At 44.2% G+C, this 23,061-nt stretch overlaps 1 protein-coding gene across 9 annotated transcripts in view; it reads left to right on the top strand.

Moving 5' to 3' along the window:
• SVIL (supervillin) overlaps positions 1–23,061 on the top strand; it is a 213,392-nt gene that overhangs the window by 138,035 nt on the left and 52,296 nt on the right. For 4 of the 9 annotated variants that reach the window (XM_036022710.1, XM_036022716.1, XM_028508244.2 and 1 more), the window contains 10 exons: positions 6,799–6,879; positions 9,221–10,099; positions 10,456–10,626; positions 11,305–11,339; positions 11,904–11,965; positions 12,273–12,412; positions 14,013–14,108; positions 15,903–16,146; positions 16,578–17,148; positions 17,984–18,209. In XM_036022710.1, the coding sequence (XP_035878603.1) occupies positions 6,799–6,879; positions 9,221–10,099; positions 10,456–10,626; positions 11,305–11,339; positions 11,904–11,965; positions 12,273–12,412; positions 14,013–14,108; positions 15,903–16,146; positions 16,578–17,148; positions 17,984–18,209 (2,505 nt within the window). The remainder of the gene's footprint in view (positions 1–6,798; positions 6,880–9,220; positions 10,100–10,455; positions 10,627–11,304; positions 11,340–11,903; positions 11,966–12,272; positions 12,413–14,012; positions 14,109–15,902; positions 16,147–16,577; positions 17,149–17,983; positions 18,210–23,061) is intronic. The other 5 variants (XM_036022707.1, XM_036022724.1, XM_036022726.1 and 2 more) reach the window with 5 other exon arrangements.

Here is a 23,061-nt window from a genome sequence, read left to right as displayed (position 1 = left end):
TCGCTTTCTTGTGCCCTTCCTTGCTGCTGCCCAGTGTCTAGCACATACCAAGTGGCTCAGTGAATCATTTTGAATGAATGTTGTGCTGCTTTCCGTTTTCTCAGTGTCCCCAGACTCTAGCAGTGCTACTTGAAATAATCAATCTGCACACCATTTATCAGCCCACAACCTATGGGGATTTGCACCTGGATGTAAATCATGGGTCGCTTCCTGCATCGACAAAGTCACACTATGAAGAAAAAGTCGGCTGTACTGAACAGCAGGCTCGCGATGTTCACTTCCTCTGGGACAGGCCTGTTCTCTAACCGTGGACCTGTGACCCGGCTAATAGAACACACTTGAGTGGAACTCGTTTATGCTACAAGGCTTTTTCCACTTTGAGGTTAGAGTTCTTGTTTTATGATCTTGAGTCATTCCTCATAAGTGTGGTTAAACTCTGAATGGGCATCTCGGTAAGTGAGCAAAAACCCATTGGGTGCTTTTGAGGCCTGGCCAGCTGAGCCTCCAGCCCTGAAATGCTGCTCTGGGCTGGTCCCATGGCTGAGGCAGCCAAGTTCAGGGACTACTTGTTCTAGGGGGGTCGTGAGAATCCAAGCAGGAGACATGGGAATCCACGTCCAGCTGGGAAGCACAAACTTGATCCATTCAGGAAGGCCCTCCTCAGACTGCAGCGCTTTCTCGGGCAGCCTGTGTGTCTGTCTGTGCACTCCTCCTGCCATCGCCCTTTTTCCTGGTTTAGGTTGCAGTGTTTCCATATTAATCCCTGAGATTAGCTCAGCAAGATGAAGAATTGCTTACCTCACAAGTTTATCCTGCTTTTGCCCCAAGAAAACTCTGAATTCCTACCTTTTGTTGCTCAAAATGTCCTCACTCTATAATTCAACAGTGGTAGATTTTCATTGGGGTATAATACATGAGAGTGCATATAATTTAAGGATGATGCGAGCTGGTAAATTTGGGGAAATATGTAACCTTGACCCCGGTCAAATAGAAAAGGTTTCCATCACCCCTGGGCCTCTGTCCACCAACGGTGGCCTTGCCTCTACTCAGCTGTTGCATCATTGTTCAACTCACTGTACTGTGCAAAACTGGTCCCTCCCACTGTTTGTGTTGTAACCGAGCCTTAATTATGGAACGCAGTTGAGCATAACACTAAGGATTACTGCATACAATAACAGCATCCATGGAAAACTTAAAGAAATTAAGAGAAAAGAAACCAAGGGATCATTACCACTATTCAGATAGGATCTCTCTCTCTTTTTTTAATCCTCACCTGAGGACAGGCTTTTTGATTTTTTAGAGAGAAGGGAAGGGGAGAAGATAGGGAGAGGAACATCAGTGTGAGGGAGAAACATCAGTGGGTTGCCTCTTGAACGCACCCGACTTGGACCAATCAGGGACTGAACCCACAACCTAGGCATATACCCTAACTAGGAATTGAACCTGTGACCTTTTGGTTTATGGGACAACACTCCAACCAACTGAGCCACACCAGCCAGAGCTTTTTTTCATATTTTTAGAAACTCACATGCCATAATACAGTTTTCCAAAATAAGACAGAAATTGTTTTTGTACTTTTATGCAATGATGTGGTTTTTTATCTGATTTTGGGTATCCCTCGGGCACGGTGCAGTATTATAGTCAGGCCGTACTCCACAGTGGAAAACCCAAAACTTCCATTGTAGTTTGGCTGTGCCTGTGCAATACCTGGATCGGCTCCGCACTCTTCACCATTTTGGGAGCCCAGCCATGCTTTTAATCAGCTTTCCAAATGAAGAATTTGCCTCCTTACCAATGTAAACTCTGGGAGGGCCCACTCTGGGCTCTCCTCAGTTCTTAACTCAGGTTTCTCAGTCTCTTTGGGCTTTGGGGAGAAAATCTGAAGAAAAGAAAGAAAAAGGATCCAAAACAGATTTTGTGGATAGACTGTGTGTGGTCCACATTTTATTGCCTTTTCATCTATTAACTTATTTGCTTTCAAAGGATGAAAAAAGATATTCAGATGTAAAAAAAAAAACCCATTAGTTGCACTACACATCTGTGTCAAAGTAAATCCCCGGACTGTGCCTTCATCTTGATCAATGATGAAGATCAGCTAAATTACAGGCTTGAGAAGGCATGCTTTCCAAAATACGATTTTTATTAAGGCATAATTCCATTCAGTAAATTCACACTTCTTAGTAAAATTCTGTGGATTCGGACAAATACATGAAGTTGTGTAATTGTCACTGCATTCGGAATCTGGAGCAGCTCTGTCAGCCTCAGAGCCCCTCGTGTGCCCTGTGGTCAGCTGGCCAGCCCCGCCCTGACTGCCAGCAGTCCGTTTTCTGCGCCATAGGTCTTGATCTTTAATATACCAAACCAAATTCTTTGAGTGTCTTGCTTTTGTCAGTTCAAAAGACATTATAAGAACTTGATGAAATGATTTAAAATCATAACAGAAATGTTCATGGTTGATAGTATTCTCAATAAAGAAATCTGTCTCATATGGTTGTAATTTAAATTTACAAGGTAGTTAGTTTATACATCGGTGATTTGTAATTTCAGATTTCCTAGTGAATACTCAAAACACAAGTCAGGTGAGCATGCTAAAATTATTTTCCCTGATGCTGGCATTACACACATGTCCTAGCCAACACCTGAGTATTTATTGACGAACAGCTGACACTTAGCTGCCGTGACGCCGAGCCTGCGGAGTGCCTGTGAAGGTGGGAGTGAGGTTCTGCGCGTTCGGTGTCATGTCACACTGGGGCCGTGTTCTGCCTGAGGAGCAGGGGCAGCTGAGAGGTCAGTGCGGCAGAACTGAGATATTCCCTCACTCCTCAGAGGGTTTATAATCCCTCCCACCTAACGCCTAGTATCGCCTGTTCTCAGTTTATTCCTCCCATGAATTTTCTCCTTTCCAAATGGGTGGTGCTTACACATGTCTCTGACAGAGATTGCCTTGTGAATTTTCTGTACACGAATTTGCCGTACACTGTTCTGAGTGCTGATGGTGCAACAGTCTCCTCTTTCCAGGAGGGTGTGTACCCAGTGGAGTGAGAGACATGAGTCAGTATGTACTGTGACAGGGGCAGTGAGTGCTATGAAGAAAATTCAAGCAAATCAGTGAAGGGAGGGGGAGAAGAGGTTGGGATTGCTCTTTGATATAGAGAGACTGGTTAGGAAGGGCACCCTGAGAAGATAGGAGTTGAACAGAGACCCCCGAAAGGTGGGGAAAGAAGCCACGCCCCTGTGTAGACACTGTGCATGCCTCGTTTGAGTAGGCCCCTTCCCTGGGGAGGCAGTAGTGTGGGGTTGGAGGGTTGTGATAGGGCGGAGACGTGTGGGGACATGTTGGCAGATCAGGGAGGGCCTGTAGCCCATCACGAGGTCTTCGGGTTTTGAGAAGAAGACAGATCTGCCTTGCATTTAAAAATAGTTCCTCTGGTGGCTGAGCTGAAAGTAGACTGTAGGTGGGCAAGCATGAAAGTAGGTAGACTAATCAGGAGGGCGTCACAGTAATCTAGTTGGGGGATGGCCGTGCCTTGCCGAAGAATGATGGCAGCAGGGGTCATGAAAACAGGTTGCATTTTGAAGGTAACTACTGCAGGGTTTGCTGATGATTTAAATGTGTTCTATGAGAGAAACAGGCGAGGCAAAGGTGAGCTCAAAGGTTTGGCCAGGGTACCTCAAAACAGGGGTGGGCATTGGCTGAACAAGGTAGGGATGGCTTCAATACAAATGAGGCTTAGATGGAAATGGAGAGTTCATTTTTTGGATGTGTGGAATTTAAAACATCTGTTAGATACACCAATGGAAATGTCAAGTAGCCAGTTGAATCCAGGAGACCTAGTTCCAGGGGGAGATGGGAATGGAGATAAGCATTGGAAGACAGCACAAGTGAAAGCTGGATGACATCATCCAGTCTTAGACTGTTGGCAGAGCAGGACAGGAGACAGAGCCTTGGGCACCCGTAGCCCCAGAGGGGCGGGCGGTGAGCGAGACAGAAGACGGGGCAGGGAGCGAACTTCAAGTGCTGCCAGTAGGTGAGCAAGAGAAGGACGGAGGAGTGGCCACACTGCAGTGTAGTGGGTAGAGAGTGCCCAGCACAGCCTTGTTTCACTAAACAATTGTTAAATTAAATTTAGATCTCTCCCCGACACCTTGTCTTTAGTTTCTGGTTTGGATGGCAGAAATCCTCACCCAAATAAATGCCTTATCCAACCTCAAGAGTCCCAAGAGCCTTAATTTGAGAAATACTGTTCTAAGCCACTCCTACTTTTAATTTACTGAGACAAACTCAGGCTCTCCTGTCCTGAAAGTCACATGACTTCTGAGTTGGAAAAATGTGCGTGTCATCCCTTTAAAATATAAAGCAGTAACTGATACGCATGCAGTGCTATGTTGTCTACGAAGAAGAAAGGAGACCAGCTTTTTGAAAGACTGACGATGTTCTCAGCACAATGCCTTCACATGCGTTAGTTCTCCTCCCGCACATTTGTGGGGTACATTAAATATCAGAGTTTGAGGAGCCCCTACCACGGTGGTAGTTATTCAGGTTTCTGGCCGGTTCCATGTTTAAGTCGTTACGGATAGATGGAGCCCGGCGAGTCCCCGTGGACGGTTTTCAGTTTGCAAATGCCAACTGAACATATTCTTAACTCTCCTGGTAATATTTTTATGGCGATACTGACCAAGTTTTATTCTTCTTAGTGAGGTCATATCCAGAAACTCGTTTAGCACTTCACAGTTTACAAAGCACTGTATTACACAAAAAAACATCAGAGCCTTAAAAACACTCTGTGATGGTTTGGGGAAGCAGGTGTCCGCTATTCCCTCTTCTTACTATCCCGTGCTCTGTTGCACTGCATCCTTTCCTAGCTGCATACGATATGCCAAAGTGTTCCTATGTTTATATAATGTTGAGAAATTAGACCCTTTAGAATTGGAAATTAAAAAATGGCTTCCCGTATATCTGAATTGTTTATTGGATATGGGCTAAACTGTTGTAATACTGGAGATAGGGCAGGGGGTGATAGGTTTGGGTACAGAAAGACAGGGATATTACTGGAGAAACGGAAGTTCAAGTCTGATTGTCACAGAGTGCAGTGGTCACAGCGTGCAGTGGTCACAGCAAGATGTACAGAAGTGGTGACAGGTTCTTGCCCGTGTGTATAAACCAAAATTCAAACTAAAGCGATTTTAGAAAATGCAGAGAATTTTATTGTAATTATAATTCTGTTCTTTTGGAGAGTGCTTGGGTCTAAAATGTGTTTGCAGCCTGGTATTGAAGAATCTTGCAGATAGGTTGGTAAGGGCTTGTACTGGTAAACATTTAACTTGCATGTAGAATTGCCATTTTCTCTTTCTACATTATAAGAGGATGCAGGTCAGTACTTTGAGTATTCCTCTTGTGTCTTGTTTTCCATCGTTACCACATGGTTTTTCTTGTCTATGATGCTCTCTGAAATAGCTTCAGCCTGACATAATTACAGCCAACCCTTGAACAACACAGTGGTTCGGGGCACTGAGTTTAAATTGATCCCCCCCAAAAGTTGACGACAGTCATCCCTTGGTATCCATGGGGGACTGGTTCCAGGACCGCCCTCCACCCAAAGGAGACCTGAATTCTCGGATGCCCAAGTCCCTTGCATGAAATGGCGTTGAACAGCGAGTCAGCTCTCCACATCTGCAGTTTGTTCAGTCCACGGACGTGAGACCCAGGGATCCAGAGGGTCGACTGTGGTTACTGAAAAAAATCCATGCACAAGAGGACCTGTGCATTGCAAACCCGAGTTGTTCAAGGGTCAGTTGTGCTGTGTCAGAGTCGGTCTTGCAATATGTTCCACTGAGTGCTAAGGCATGAATGTGTCCAACGTATACTATGTTGCCAAGCATGATACAGGCTTTCAATAGGTGGTTGGTGCCTGATTCACCTTTGTTACTTCTCAGAGCTTAGCTCAGTGCCTTGTACATGGTAGGAACTCAATAAACATTAATGGAATAGGCTTGAATAGTATTGGTAAGTGTGGTTTTGGCTGTGCTATTCAGTGATAAATATAAAAAGAAATGTAAAATAGGAATTAAAGATATTATCTTATTGGCTTTTTTATTCCTTTATTTGGTATGTACTGTTTTGGACACTATTCTTATATTTAGCTGTTTACGAATATACCTTAACAAAACTTATGGGTGATAAGTTACCTTATATTTTTAATCCAGTTTTTTACAAGAGAATTGACTGGTATTCGTGGGCAAAGTGTGACTATTAAAGATTCTTAATGCTTTCAAATTATCTGAAAAACACTATATTTGGTGGCTTTAGATATAGTTATTTCTATCTCTCTATTTTAGCAGTGAGCCCAATGTCCTGGAAATTCTATGATGTGAATATAAACCTCGTGACAAAATGTGCTTATACATTTTCAAAAGCCAGGATTACTCCTTACTTAACAGAAATCAGTGTTTAGATTTTAAATTACAATCAATTTCCTAAAATCTCTTTAGTTTGAGTTTTGGTTTACACCGACAGGCCAGAACCTGTCTGTCACCACTTCTACACATTTTGCTGTGACCACTGCAGTCTCTCACAGTCAGACCTGAACTGCTGTCTCTCCAATAATATCCCCCGTGTTTCCACACTCAAATCTATTACCCACCTCCCTATCTCCAGTATTATAGCAATTTAGGCAGTAGCAATAAACAATTCAGGTGTGTGGGAAGACATTTTTTTCTAACCATAAAGGGTCTAATTTCTGTGTATATGTTGACATTTTAATAGAAATTTTCTGAAGTTTTGTTTTTTGTACATGATAGTACGGGGAAGCTCAAACATGAGTGGTTTCTCCAGAAAGATTCCGAAGGGGACACACCTTCACTTATCAACTGGCCTTCCAGGTACATCCCCGGTTGCAACGCTTGGCCTCTGTTTCCGAGTGCTCCTGCTCTCCCTGCCCCCCCCCCCCCCCCCACACCCTGCTGTTCACACCTCCCCCAGCGCAGCTCTCCTCTCTCTGACAGCAGTGCATTTGAAAAGCCTGTGTTCACAAAGGGCCTGGGAAGTTACTGCCTAACTGTTTGCTTTTCTTCTGTTGTCCAATCCCCTCTAACAGCATTTCCTTTTGCTCCTCTTTTTGAAAAATCTTTTTGACTACTCCTCTCATTTTTTTCTCCTCTCTCTGCCAACTCACACTCCGGCCAGCCTTCCCGGCACCTCTGGGTGTCTCTGTCTCTTGTGGCCAACCAGCTAATGTCCCATCTTGTCAACACCCCCATCCCCAGGCACTGCAGCCTCCTTGTTTTCATGTCTCCTCATCTCTAAACCAATAGTTAATTTCCAACAGTTACTTTGAGAGCCTGTTGTTTTAAAAGCAGACAAAACCCCCTATCATTTCATTTTTCAGGTTGGGGGCAGGGAAAGGCGGAAAGAGTAAGAATGAATAAGTCGGTGGCAGGACAAAGCACCCCTATATCGAGTTTCTAACAGTCACTTTGTTCTCAGCTGAGGACAACGTTCAGATTGTCTGATTAGAAGGACACATTCCACAGGAGAACTTGAACCATTTTCGTCTTCTTTTGATGAACAAAGCTTATATAGTCTGAGAAAAGTAACAACTCACAATCCTTTTTCCCCCAAATTGCTCATAGTAACTGTGTCTTTGTTTTTCTTTAATGAAGTATACATAGATATCCTGCTTCTTATGTTGAAAAACGTGTAGGTGTTTATATCACATTTAGCAGGGTATGTTGGTCGTTTAAGAAAACAGCCTCTTCCGGAAGGATATATCAGAAGTAATTATTTCTCTGACTCATCTTAAGTAAATGAAGCTTTTACATTCCCCAAGAAATCACTTTTTCCATTTTAAAGGCATTCTTCATTTTTTAAAAAAGTATCCCCCATTAGTAGTCTATTCCTAGGCAGTTTCAGTGGTTTCTCCTTTCTCACTAAGTGATATTTCAAAAAGTAAGAATAAGAACTCTCTAGGACTATTAAAGCCATGTGCTTTGCAAACATCACATTACATTTTGTCACTTTTCATTCCATTTAAAAGATAAAGCGACTGAGGCCTCTTGGTAAGTTGCCTGAGACCACACAGCTAGAACCAGCTGAGCCAGCGTTTGAGCAGAGGTCTCGGAGAGCCCCACAGCCAGAGCTCTTGGCTCCTTTGCTTCTGCAGCCATAGAAAAGTAGAAAAGTAGCTTGTTTATATAGTTTTTAAAAAAGATTTTATTTCTTTATTTTTAGAGAGAGGGGAAGGGAGGGAGAGAGAGAGAGAAACGTCAAGGTGTGGTTGCCTCTCACACACCTCCTACTGGGGACCTGGCCCACAACCCAGGCATGTGTCCTGACTGGGAATCAAACCGGCAGCCCTTTGGTTCACAGGCTGGCACTCAATCCACTGAGCCATAGCTTTTAAAATGGATTTCAGTTTTGCTTTCAGATATTTAAATAGTCCCAGAAACAACCAGAGCAATATCTTTTTACTTTACTTGTGGACTAACAGCCTAATAGGAGTTGCTAGTCCAGAGGAGAGAAAATGTTGTTTATTAATTCTTTCAACAAATATCTTTTCTCTAACATTCTTCTGGGTGCTGCAGTTATTAGTAGTAATGATGTCTAAACTGATGACATGTCTCCTGAATGACTGAATGCAGTCTGGGTTGCATGAAAAAGCTTATGAATGTTTAGTTGTGTGCTTGAAAAAGGTGATTTATTTGTTGTGTCTTGAGCTCAATAAAAAAGTAATCATGCATGCTCTTACATTTCCAGGAGATGATGAAATTACATTTGGTACATAGGGGCAGTCATGCTGGAAACGACCCCACAGTCCTTTGTGGGGCAATACATGCAGAAAGCTGGCCATCCACAGCTCCAGCCTCAGTGTGTCTAATGCATACTGCTGGTGTTTAGTTAGGGCTTTTTTCTGTGGCTTCTGGGTATTCATCTAGTCAAAAGGCATCCATTCTCTCCCAGGACAGCATCTGACCCCTCAGCTTTACAGAGGTAGAGTTAATTTTTCACCACCCCAGCAGATGAATGCACATTCAGAAACACAACTCAAAATCGCTCGTCTTGCAAACAGTGGGTTCCTGACATTAACCACCCCAGATGCTTTCTCTCCCATAGTTCTCTCTTTGGGTTTACTTCCATTCATTGGTTACCGGTGATGCACGCATGCTTCCTTCCCATTGAGCAGTTACTACACTTTGCAACTTAAACCCTTTTTCTTTCTTAAAGAATTAAAGTTAGAGAAAAATTGGTGAAAGAGGAGAGTGCTCGCAGCAGCCCTGAACCGGCCTCAGAGTCCTTAAGTCAGAGGAGACATCAGCCAGTGCCGGTGCATTACCTGTCCTTTCAGTCAGAAAACTCGGCCTTCGATAGGGTCATGGGCAAAGTGGCTGGCTCTGCACGACAGCCGACCCGGGGCTATGTCCAACCAGCAGATCCTGTGCACACGGCTGTGCTGGTGACCTCAGAAACCCCAGAAAATGTGTCCGAGTGCAGCCAGGTGGAATCAGCCACACAGAACATTATAAAGCCTCCCGCCCTGAAGGTTCTCGAAGGTGAGAGAAAGGAGACCCCCGTCCTCCATATTTGTGAATCACAAGCAGAAGATGTGCCCCTCGTGGAAGCTCTCGAGAAAAGCAGGAAAGCACTCTTGGCTTTGGAGGACGATGGGCTTGAGAGAAGTCTTGAAGATGCCTCTGCAAAAGAGGACTTTGGCAAGCCCACTCTTGGCACCATCACCTTAGAACATCGGAAGGAGCCAGAGAGTCCATCACACCCACCTCAAGCCCAGAACCAGTTCACTGAGAGGACAGGCAGGAGCGAAATGGTTTTGTATGCTCAGAGACAGCCTGTATCCCAAGACGCCAGAGTGACAGACCACAAAAAAGAAGCACCTAGGAGGAAGCACAAGGTCCTCACCCGCTCCCTGTCTGACTACACGGGCCCCCCTCAGCTCCAGGCCCTGAGGGGTAAAGGACAGTCCGAGCGGCAGAGTTCCAGAGCTGAGGGGCCCCACGCAGAGGCGAGCGTGCTGGACACCAAGGTCTCTGTCGCCCAGCTCCGCAATGCATTTCTGCAACCTGCCAGTGCCAGCAAAAAACCTGAACTGTAGGTGATGTTTCCAACGTCCTCCCGATGTGTCACTTGCACGTCCTTGGCAGAATTATTCACTTCTCGACTTGTGTTGTGTCCTGCATTAAGTCCTATTTAAGCTTAGCTCACAAGTGTGTAGGGCAGACCACATAGGACATGGCTCCAAAACTACCATTCTGCTTCGCCTACTAATGGGGAGCTGGAGGATGGGTCTCGGGAATGCTCCTCCTCCTTTACATGCATGGGACAGGCATGCAGCGGGATTTTGCAGTGTCTGTGCCTTGACTCACTGAGATGCATAAACCTTTGCTCTATTTTCTCTCTGTCTCCCCGGTCCCCTGCTGTATCCTCTCTCCCGATGGTTCTAAAAGCCAAACGCGGCTTGAGAAGTCAACCAAAGGAGTTGGCTTGCCTACCAGCGTGGAACGGGAGAGAGGGTCCCGGAAACCACGACGCTATTTTTCTCCTGGTGAAAGTAGAAAAGCTTCTGAGAGATTTAGAACTCAACCTATAACCTCAGCAGAACGAAAGGAATCAGATAGGTAGGCATGTGTATGTCTAGGGACTTAAGAGAACCCATACAGTATGTTCACCTCAGGGATGGTCCTGGTACTGTTTAAAGGGGGTGTGGTGACTCCATGATTTTTCCATCTAATCGATAAGGGAATTTTATTTGGCTTATATAAATGGATGTTTAAAGAATGCTGTCCATGACAACAGTATCCCAAGACACCTGTCTAGACTGCATTCAGACTGTAAGAAGTAAGATCTTCGTCTAATGTTTTTAATTTGTTATGTTCTTATTAAATTAGAATCTAAATTGAGTACCCACCACATTTTACAGTGAAAATCACTTCAGGATGTTCATTTTTTAAGGGTCTTCCTACATGGTGTATTTGAGTTTTATATTATTGCTTGATTATCCCAAGAAATGATAAGGTTTGTACAAACAACTATCGGTCGTGTTCAGTAAGTCACACTTGATTTCGGTTTGCCTCCACGAGGTGTGCACTTGGCTGGGCTGTGTGCACACGCAGTCTGTGGTGTCTGTTAACTGCACACATGTATTCACAACTAGAATTGCTATCAGAATCATATCCTGAAGAGAGTTTAATTGCATTTTTATTTTTACTTTTAAAGTAATATGGATACTTTTATATGGATCTTCTACTTCCACCGGCTAATTTTTTATTGTTATTATTTGTTAATGTCTTTCCTAGGTCTACTTCAAATTCAGAAATGCCAACGGCTGAGGGCAAGTATCTGCTTTGCTTTTGCTTCTTCATTATCTCACCCAGATTAGGTTAAATAAGATTTTTACTTTTTGAGAATGAGATTATTGTGCATATCTATTTCTTACTTTCCTGAGGGTTGTCTTTTGGTGAGTATAATAAAACCTAGTTAGGGTTTTTAGATGCTCTTTCCCTTAGTTTTTAAGTGAGTTAGAGAACTGCTGAGTGAGCGATAATAAAACAACTGACTTGATCCATAGAAGCAGGTATTGCTTGTTACTGGTGCTATTGAACAATAAAGCAGAGACATTCCTTCCCAAGTCTATTATGAAATCTCAATTTGTCAAATAGCACAGTAGAAAATTACTGTCCAGACAGCATTTGTTTGGTTAATTGCAATGCAAATGAGCACCTTTTCACTGAACAGAAGAATAGGCTCCCCATAAGGGGGAAATATTGCCCAGGGTAATTTATAGTACATCTGTTCTTACATTCACAGGATTTCCAGGTCAGCCTTGGGACACTTTTTAGAGTCTTTACCTACATTTTCTAATGACGTCCAGTTTTTCTTTTGTGGCTTTTTACAGACGAAGAAAAGGTAGATGAACGAGCCAAGCTGAGTGTTGCTGCCAAGCGGCTGCTTTTCAGGGTAAGATGTGCTGACGCGTTTGAGTGGAAACTGTCACCCTGCTGAGGGAGGCGCCTGGCCTTGCCCTGAACCTGGGCCTGCTGCAGCCCACCCGGCTCCCGTCCACCTGTGGGCCTCTTCCCATCCTTGGCTGATGTGACCACCAGCTGACACAGAATGAGTGTTCCATTCTGATGAATGGTTTGAATCTCTCTGGATGTCCGCCCCGCCCCCCAGCAGTCCCCGAGGGGAACGGAGTAAAGGCATTTTCCCGTCCCAATTTCCTTTCCTCACATTCATGAGGATTTCTCAATGTTTCTGATCTCAGGAAATGGAGAGGTCCTTTGATGAGAAAAATGTTCCAAAGCGACGTTCGAGAAACGCGGCGGTGGAGCAAAGGCTGCGGCGTCTGCAGGACAGATCCCACACCCAGCCCGTCACCCCGGAGGAGGTGGTCATTGCAGCCACGTGAGTCTCCCTTTGGTGCTGGGGCCGCGGCTGTGATGTCTTCTTTTTACAAAGAGATTTAAAGATTTTTAAGTAAAACAAGGTGGTTGGGTTTAGTTAGAAGCCATGGAGAAGTTGGTGTTTAGAGATTTCTTACTGGAATCTCTCTGAACCTCGTACTAGAAGGTGTTATCTATTGCATCTATCATAAAAACATGAAGAGGAATTTTGTGTAATATTTTGTCTCTGCATTTTCTTATTTCTTGTACAATGGAAAATTTCCTACATGAATGTAGATGGATTAATCTAATGAATCCCATGCATTCATCACCCAGTTCCAACAATCAGCAGCTCCTGTATCTGGGCCACAACTCCTTCCATTTCCCCTCGCATTATTTTCAGGCAAATCCCAGATTTCACTTTCCCCTAAATGTTTTAGTGCATATCTTGAAAAGTGAAGGTTTTTTAAAAAATAATCAAAAAGTTTTTAAATTTAATTGAAAGTGTGATGACTTTTCAAACTTTAGGAAGTAATTTTTGAGCAGTATGTTGTAGTATGTTCAGAGTGGATTTCCCAAAGAAATTCATTCATTCAGGGATAATTACTTCTATAAAGTGGAAACTTTTACTAGTTTTTTTTAAGATTTTTATTTGTTTTTAGAGAGAGGGGAAGGGAGAGAGAAAGAGAGGGAGAGAAACATTAGTGTGAGAGAGAAACATTGATCAATTGCCTCTCATGTGTGCCCTGACCAGGAACTAAACCTGCAACCCAGTCATGTGCCCTGACCAGGATTTGAACTGGCAACCCTTTGCTTTGCAAGATGACACCCAACCAACTGAGCTATACCAGTCAGGGCATTTTTTGAAAATTGGTTTTGGGCTTCCCCTGGACACACACACACACACACACACACACACACACACACATTCTGAAAAAATGATCTGAATCTCACTTGGTAGTAACATCCCCAGAGGCCTCTATGCCACAGCCCACACCTGTAAGTCTGTTATTGATCAGCTGCCTTCATTTCCTTCCTAAACTGCTTCTCAACATTTTGGTATATTTTTGGATAAATATATCCTGTGACCATTAGGAAGTCTTAACAAATCAGTTTATTTTAATTAAAATTTTGATTCTTTAAATATTTGAGTGGCAGTTGTAAAACACAAAGCAGCTACCTGTGGGAATAAAAAGGTAAATATAAGCAAAAATTATCTTGTAAGCCTTACCTTGTAATGCTCTGAGTCTATTCTACGAGCCTATAGATTATGTGCAGACACTGATTCTTTAAAAAAAATAAATTGAGGAAAGCATTCTAAAAATGGGCATAATCTACTGATATCCTTATGGTTGACATTTCTTTAAATTGCTTTTTTCAACAAGAATATTTCTTTGGAAGATAGCCTATTCTTATTCTATTTACTTTGACTAGCTTCTGTCTGTTATTTCCTGAGTTTGTTATTGCTTTTCAAGTTCTTTTGTGATTTTCCCAAAGGAATGAGCATATAATTTTGTTAAAATATTTGATTTCACGTTTCTGAATGGAAAACTATGCTTTCCCTAATGCTTCTTTTCTTCTCTCTCCTTATGAATGTTCCTTCTTTGGCAATTGCTTTAAAGTGAACCTCTCCCTGCTTCGTGCTCTGTGGCCACCCACCCTGTAATGACAAGACTTCCTAGCCCCACTGTAGCTAAGAGCACGGTGCAGCCTGCCAGGTACTGGACGGTGATAGCAGCATGCGGCCCGAGGGCCAGGCGCTAGACTGCAGACGGATCTGAGAATCTCGAATGCCTTTCGTTTGTTTGGCAACATGTCGGTGCAATGTCTTGTTCTGGGAATGTGTGCCGTTTTCCTGAGTCATTGTGCAAGACACTGATGACTTCATGTAGGCCTGCATGAGGAAACGCTCCATCCACCTGCTTCCATGACATGTTAGAACTAGAGTCACCCTAACTCACTTATCCATGTGTTTGGTTTCCATTTTTCATCCACATAGCCATTCTTAAGAAATGGCATTCTTCATTCTAGAACACTAGAACTTGATAAACAGTAATAGGAAAACGGACATTAGTGTGAATGTTGAAACTCTGATAATACCCAGGTTTTTTGAAACATGTATAGACACAAATAGGTGTTGAAAACAATCCTACCTGTTTCTAATGGATAGACAATGCCGTTATATTTGGGGGTTAAGATATTAAGAATTTATAGCGTCTGAAAGGCAATTCATTGTTGTGTTTTTAAATTATGTCCTTAAGGCAAAAATAGCCCCCCTGTTGTACTATTATGGGCAAAAACACCAAGGCTGAAAATAAGACTAAGAGAAGGGAAGTGACAGTGCAGGAGGAAAGCCAGCGCAGCCCAGATGCCAGGACCCGACTGGGGAAGGCCGGTGAGGTTACCTTCCCGGTCACCTGCCGTCCTCAGAAAAGACACCAAGACAGGGTGGTGCCCTATGGCCCTCTCCCTTCTGCCCTGGAACAATGACGCCGCTCTTTGTCTGGCACAACGTGTGAAGTGGGGATTAACTGGAGTCGAGGCCAGATGAACCGTGTACTGGATTTGGGAGTCGGATGTGCCAGTGGCAGAAGGGGCCGTGTCTTCAACCTCTGAGGACTCACCGCGGCCATGTCACTGGGAGCCTTCTCTGCCTGGGAGCCGGAGGGACCTACCGGTGTTCGAAATGTCCTTCACTTTTCAAGTTACTGACTTAAACACCTTTAAAAAAATTGGGAGAAATCTGTGAGAGAAAGTGCTAGAGAGAGGAGTGAAAAGAATCTTTAAAATGAAACCATTTGTGTTTAGCAAGTGAAAATCAAAACCCTGGGTTGTGGGTAATGTTGTTGACAGCATGATTGTCAAACTATTCACTATTTAAAATGAAACGGTCACCTCCTGAACCACATATTTAGGTAATGTCTAAATATGCCATAGGTCACAGGTGGCACACACAGGGCCCACGGGCCAAATCCGGCCCTCCACCTTGTTTTATCCAGCCCGGCACCTTGTTTCTGCCCGGCGGCAGCACCAAGCTCTCACTTAACTGTTAAGCAGTAGTTACATTTCTACAGTCCTACAATTACATTCTGCCCGTTGAAGGCAACCGCGAGGCTGATGTGGCCCCGGTGAAAATGAGTTTGACACCCCTGCCATAAGTGATGCCTTAAGATTCCCTGTAGCCTTGTTTATTATTGGTTACAACAACACAACTTTCTCTCTAAAATAAGGTATGCCCAAGCTGACTCCCATTTCTCAGAATTCAATTTTCAGAGATAATTCAGAGTTAAAAAATCTGCTCTTTGTGAAATTGACAAGGCTGGTATCCCAGGCTACTCAGCTTTTTACTGTCTCCTTTAATAGCTTAACACCTGCCTGCACCTGTCTTAAATGGACATAGGCAAAAATAAAGCTCTTTTCAAAATGGACACTTGGAAGAAAGTTAACGTACAAAATTGGTGGTGGGTTTGTGTTTGTTTTTATCTGTGTCACTGACTTTTTCTCCCTTGCAGATTACAGGCATCTGCTCACCAAAAGGCCTTAGCCAGAGACCAGGCAAATGAGGGCAGAGATTCTGCTGAACAAGGTGAACCTGATTCCTCCACTCTAAGCTTGGCAGAGAAGTTGGCCTTGTTTAACAAATTGTCCCAGCCAGTCTCAAAAGCTATTTCTACCCGAAACAGAATAGACACGAGACAGAGGAGAATGAATGCTCGCTATCAAACTCAGCCAGTCACGCTTGGAGAGGTGGAACAGGTGGGTACGCCGTCTTCGATCTCCAGGTTTCTGGTATGTTCTTAAACTTTAGGAGCACCGAGCTATCTCAGGTTAATGATATATTGAAGGCAATCTACCTGTACACTGGGTTACCTGTAAATGATTTGGTAATGACTTCATTCCTAAGAATGCCCAGTATATTTCTCTTTCCCTGTTTGTATAATTTGCCTGCTGAAATCATCTGGAATGTGTCTGTTTTAAAGAGAAAAATAGGATGCACAGTCTGCTTTTCACCCAGATGACTTGATTAATGAGATGCATTGTATAACTGTGTCTGGGATTGGTTTCCCACAAGGCAAGCAGTAAAACTGCACCAAAGGTAGTGTTTCAGGGTAGGTCAATCCATACACTGGGGCTACGTAGACAGTATTTTTAAATCTGTTCTTTCCATTCTCAATGTGTCCTTCCAGGTGCAAAGTGGAAAGCTCATTCCTTTCTCACCCACTATTAACACGTCTGTGTCCACCAAGGCATCGACAGTCACCCCCATGTACGCAGGGGATCTTCGGACAAAGCCCCCCGTGGATGACAACACAAGTGCCACTGACTATAAGTTTCCTTCTTCGATAGAAAATTCAGATGCTCCGGTTAGAAGCATTCTGAAGTCCCAAGTTTGGCAGCCTCCCATGGAGGGCAGTGGGAGCAAAGGCATGTTGAGAGAGTTTGGAGAGACAGAGAGTAAGAGAGTCTTGACAGGCAGAGACAGTGGTGTTAAAAAGTACGAGTCCTTTGAGGAAGCAGAGCTGTCCTGCCCCATCCTCAACCGAGTGTGGGAAGGAGACAGCCAGAAAGAACCTAAATACGCTGCTCTGAGAAGGGGGAGCCTGGAGCCAGCTAACGCTCCTGCCCCCAACCTCGGTGAGGAGGAATTTCCCGCTGCTAGAAGCCTCACACAGGGGAACACGGACTCGAAGGACAGGCAGCCCTTTGAAGAGAAGGTGGACGCGGAGAGTGTCACAAAGAGGAGGTTTTCGCTGAGAGGTAACTCGCTGCTGCTCCTCAAGTTTTAGAAACCAGCTGGGTGTTCGGTGGCTGCTTGATTGCTCGCATGTTTGTGATTCTTCCTAATTAAATTACTGGATGTAATTAAATTACGAAGGCAGTTTGTAACTAGCACTGATTAAAATTTTAGTGAGAATCCTCCTCTCCCCCAGATTTCTCCTCCTCTTGGATTTGACTTATTCAGTGGATTATTAGTTTTTCAACAGTAAAAATACCTGTGCTCTTTCACACATTTTGATAAGGGTGTTTGATGACTTGGGTCACGTTAAGGCACATGACAGCCTTGTGAACTGCTCGCTCTGTTGGCCCCTTCCGTGGCCCAGATGTCCAGGCTGGGTGCCTACAGGGAAGCAGGACTTCATCCCAGGTCTGTGGGCTTCAGGCCCACCTCCTGCCTTCTGCTCACGCACACTAGCAGGCTATATGCATGGGACTTCTTTCTCATTCTACGTTTGCGTAAAATGACAGTGTGTAAGTTTTAACAGTGGTTTTGGCTTGTGAGCGTGGCACATTTGAAAGTAGTGTTTGGAGGAGTAAAACATTATGTAGTATACAGTTAAAGCGAACTTCCTGAGTCTTGCACACAGGAAAAGACCAGTTGTCACCAAACAATTTGCTATGTGGAGTAACCCACTGGGAAGTTTGGTTTTCTCATGGAATATAGCGTGCCACAGATTTGCATAAATCCCAGTGGGTTGTGTAGCCGGCCATGTGCCCACAGATTGAACTCAAGGGCAGGACTGTTGGGGGGTGAATAGCTGGGAGAATGCTTGCCTGGAGGAGTTAGTGCTGACGTTGCTCCTTTCCTTCCCAGCAGCAGAGTTCGGAGAACCCGCTTCTGAGCAGAGCGGCACAGCTGCTGGGAAAACTGTTGCTCCAGCTGCAGCCCCAGTGTCCTGGAAGCAGCAGGAGCCTTCAGCACAACCACAGGAGAAGCTCTATAGGAATCCGTGTGCCATGTTTGCTGCTGGAGAGATCAAAACACCAACAGTGGAGGGCATCCTTGATTCACCCAGCAAAACCATGTCAATTAAAGAAAGGTAATTGGATTTAACGACTGCCAAGTAATTCTATTAGGGAGGAACTGCAACTTGCTTTTAAGAAAAGATCTGAGTAATGGGCAAAGAGAGGAACTCGTGAGTCCAGCTCCATAAAGAGATACGCTGTTATACTAGAATTCTTAGGGGACGTCGAGGTATTTGGGAGTGAACTGCAGCAACCCCCCTGTCTGGGTGGGTGAGGCTGGATGAGGTCCAGTTCCAGATAAAAAAGAGGAAACTGCAGAAGCAGACATTTGCTTGCTTCATTTGTTTGCAGTTTCGTTTTCTTTTTTATATTAAATACTTTGAGTCTCCAGTGATGGGAACAGAGAGCTTGGCTCTTTCCCTTTCAGATCCACGTGGCATCCAATCAAACGTGCTCACTGTTTCTGACTGTTTATGTAAAGTATGTAGAAGGAATGTCTATGGAGAGAGAACGAAGGTAAATTCATATCTAGAATATAAACCTCTGGGATTAAAACCTAAGTTTTGTTTATTTTACAGAAAATAAATTAAATGACTTTTCTGAACTGCACTGAGAAATTTTGTATCAGGTAATAGCTATGAAAGATTATATCTGAGTATCCACACTGTAATGTCATTTTATTTAAAAGAATGATGGAGACCCTGGCTGGGTGGCTCAGTTGGTTGGAGTGTTGTCCCGCACAGGAAAAGGTTGCGGGTTTGATCCCTGGTCAGGGCACATACCTAGGCTGCAAGTTCGATCCCCAGTCAGGGTGTATACCAGAGGCAACCAATCCATGTTTCTGTCTCATATTGATATTTGTTTCTCTCTCTCTCTTTCTCTCCCTCTCTCTCTCTCAAATCGATAAACATCTTCTTGGGTGAGGATTAAAAAAAAAGGATGAATGATGGAGGATTGAGAGGATATATTTAAATGGGACGGATACAAAGAATAGGAGCTAAATGTTTCAGGTTGTATTTTCTTGTTAACCGTAAGCCATTGTTGATTAAGGTAACAGTGACAGGAACACAGCATGAAGAAAGGCCTCCTAGAGTTCCCGGTGCGAGGAGAAGAACTATTTCTACCGTCAGTTCCTTGCGGCTCTGCCCACCTGGCCCCTTCCTGAGCACCTCCCACCACTCAGTTTTCCTGCTCTGTCAGACTCTGGCTGCTCTTATTGTTCTAGCTACAAGCCAAGCTTTTGAACCATCTTTTTGAAACATTAAAGAGATGGAGCCTTTGTCAACTAATGTATTCTTAAGGTTGTTAAATCTTATTTACTTTCTCCTTTATTCTTTAAAATTCATGATAAATCACACCCACTAGGCCGAGGGCTCCAGGAGAGAGGACCCCTGTCCTCTCGGTGGGAGGCTGCCGGCCTGTTCCAGCCGGAGGCCTCCTCTGCAGGAGCCTGCCTCAGAGCAGCTGGGTCCCGGAGATCCAACTATTGATTACTGGGCAGCTGAGAAGAAAGAGGTTCCATTTAAAGGGATTAATGGTAAATGTCACTAATGTACAGTTCTGATGTTATATAGATGTTTTATATTTTTATGGAGAAAAAATCCAATGGAAAATACTAAGATATACCCCTCCTTTCAAAGGTTCTTAAAAGGGACTCCCCCACCTTTGGGTATAATCTATCTGTTGAGACTTAGGACTTTTTATTTAAAGTATATTTCATTGATTATGCTAGTACGGTTGTCCCAGTTAGCCTCCATCCGCCCGTTGCCCACTTTCCCTCTGGCAATCTCCCCTTAGTTCATGCCCATGGGTCATGCGTGTAAGTTCTTTGGCCTCTCCATTTGCCATACTATCCTTAACCTCCCCCTGTCTGTTTGGTACCTACCAGTTATGCTTCTTATTCCCTGTACCTTTTCCCCCATTCTCCCCCACCCCCACCCTTCCCAGCTGACAACCCTCCATGTGATCTGATCTGCATATCTATGATTCTGTTCCTGTTCTAGTTGTTGGCTTAGTTTGTTTTTTTTTTAACTTAGTTGTTGATAGTTGTATTTGTTGCCTTTTTAATGTTCATGATTTTGATCTTCTTTTTCTTAAATAAATCTCTTTAACATTTCCTATAATAATGGCTTGGTGGTGATGAACTCCTTTACCTTTATCAAGGACCTACAACCTAGGTTACTCTATCCAGCAACAGCTATCATTTAGAATGGAAGGGCAGATAAAGTGCTTCCCAGACAAGGTGAAGCCTAAGAGACTTAGAGCTTTTGATGAAGTTTTGTGTTATCCATTGTGCAATAATTGTTGGTTTATTTGCTGTTTTTAGTAGATTTTAGTGTATTTGTACCTTTCAGAAAGCAGGAAAATGTGAGATGCTATAACGGTTCAGCCTCTTAAACCAGGCTTTGTGGGTGACAGAAGAGTTCAAGGGTGGCTATAAGGTGTCTGGGAACTGCCTGGAAGTGTTCCAAGTCCACTGTGTGTGCACAGGTACCTTCTGGCTGATGGGAGACAGAACCTCTCTCAGTCTCCAAGAGTGACCCCACCCTGTTCAGAACCACGATAGTAAGGAATGCTTGTTAAGTATTCAGCTATTCAGTTTAATTATTAGAATATACAGGCATATTTCAGATTTATAGCTGGTGTGGTTCCAGACCACTGCAACAAAGCAAGCATCACAATAAAGGGAGTAGTAATCTTTTCACTGATGGAAGTCTTGCCTCCAACTTGTAAAAACTGCAGCATCTGTGAAGCTCAATAAAGCGAAGCACACACATACAACGAGGTGTGCCTGTGGGTTTGAAAAGAATGAGGAGCCCTTAATTTAGCAGCTACATTTATAACAAATTATGCTAATACAAAATATATTACCATTGATCTCCCCTCAGCCCCATCTTGATGGTGCTTTTATTTGTGCTTTGCTGAAATAGCAAAACTATGTATCCTTACAACCCATCTGTGATAGCTTTTCCCTAAATTGGGTTTATAATCCCTCCCTTCTGTTAATTTAGATAATGAAGCTTGACCTATTTAAAATAAGAATGCTGTTCATGTATTTCTTTGGATTTTACTTTTCTTTTTTGAGATGGCATATAAAATGGAGCTTGTAAACCTTGTTCTGACTTCCTCTCACTTCCTCAGGCTGCCAGAGGAGGGGCGTGGCTCCGGCAGCCATGCATGCGGTTGCAGGCCAGTGAGCAGAGCCCAGGGCCGGGCAGGCTCCGTCTCCCCCTAGGCCCACTCTTCTTTCAGAACAGTTCTGATGCTCAAGGAGAAACATAAATAAAAGTTTCTTTTCACTTTCATCTTCTCTGACCTCCAGAATGTCGAGTTTGAACCCCAGCGAGTGCTAACTTGAACACAATGTGCTTCTTTCACTGGACTAATAAAATTGCTGCTCCATAACTGTCCAGATGATTGGGGTGGAAGCTGTCCTTGTCTGGGAACTTCTTTGAAAAGCATTGCAAGTCAAATTATTTGTATGTTCTTTGGGGATAAAACCTTTGATACCTCTTTAAAAGCAGACCAAGCTTTTGGAAATCTTATTTCTGCAATTACTAAGATAACCAAATCTGAGATTTTATATTGGGGACATTACCAAATAAGGCAAAGGAACCACCCCTTCACTGGGAAATCGGTGTAATGTGAGGACTTGCTTGCAGAACGTCAAAGAACTCGCCCCATGCCTCCTGCCAGCTTGCAGAGACCTGACTCACAGGGGCAGCTGCCTGCCATCCCCTCCCTTGTTCCCTGCCTGCCCCTCCATCCACCCTTCTAGCCCGCACCCAGCAGAAGCTGTACTCATGTTTCCCCAACAGACTCCTCGGGAGATTTCAGCCACTAGAGGGCCTCAGATTTATGTAACAATTAGGGATAAAGGTGTCATTCCCTTGTGACCCTCCTTTTCTGATCCCTGATTTGCCCTCATTTAAAAGACATGTAACTCCAGCCTACAAGGCCTACTAGCCAAGGCCGTTGTAAATACTAATCAGTGCAGTTCAGCCTTATCTGAAATCTACGTGGTGCCTGTGGTCCTCTGAAATGCAGGGAGGTTTTCTAAGAGGGAAGAAAAAGTTGCAGATGAGGGGCACGTGATTTGCCTGTCCCAAGTTTGACCCAGCCCTGACTGCTGCAAGCCTGCAGAACTTGTTCTAATCAGGCAGGGCTTTCAGATCAGTGCCCCTGAAACAGCCACTCTGGCCAGTATTCTTTGCTGGAAAGGCGTGGGCTGTGGCAGGAGGGGTGGACATTTCCCCAGGCGGCCTGGCAGGCCCACGTCACGGTGGCCCTGGCCAAGCCATGGGGTCAATAGGCTAACGCAGTGCCACTCACTGGGTTCTCAGCCTCAGATGGAGCAGATGCCCAGGCTCTCAACATCATAGCCCTGCAAATAGCACTTGGACTTGGTGGAAGTTAAAAGCGCTGACAGTTGTTTGAATTGAATAGGCAGTAATTTATGTCATGTGTAAGACCAGACGTTTAGCTCCTCGGCCTTCTCCAGCACCCAGCAGTCTGCAGTGAGTCAGGAGGGCCGTGAGACTGCAGAGGCAAGACTGCATTGGGAAAGGGCTTTTGCCCTCCTCTGCTTGTGGAACACCAACTAGGAAATCTAAAGGGACAGGAAGAATGCCAGTCTGATTGGTATTATTCCTGATACCCTGATTATCCCAGATGGCCAGTCTGGTTGGATTAAAGTGTCAGGGTGTGTTATTTTTCAGTTATCCGTCAGTTGCACCATGTCAGCCAGGGCTAGGTCCACAGTGCCATGTGGGCTCCGTGGAACCACAGTTTCTTCCATGTTATTTTGGTTACTCTGTAGTCTTTGGAAGTCCCTGGGGACAGCCCAGCCAGAACATCCAGAAGCGAGATTTCAGTTCTTGAAATGGGGGACTCTCTGAAGGCCACGCGAGACAGGAGTGGGGAGGA

The sequence above is a fragment of the Phyllostomus discolor genome, chromosome 1 (genome assembly GCF_004126475.2).
Source record: "Phyllostomus discolor isolate MPI-MPIP mPhyDis1 chromosome 1, mPhyDis1.pri.v3, whole genome shotgun sequence".
NCBI classification, from domain to species: domain Eukaryota; kingdom Metazoa; phylum Chordata; class Mammalia; order Chiroptera; family Phyllostomidae; genus Phyllostomus; species Phyllostomus discolor.
This window is presented reverse-complemented; position numbering and strand designations above follow the sequence as displayed.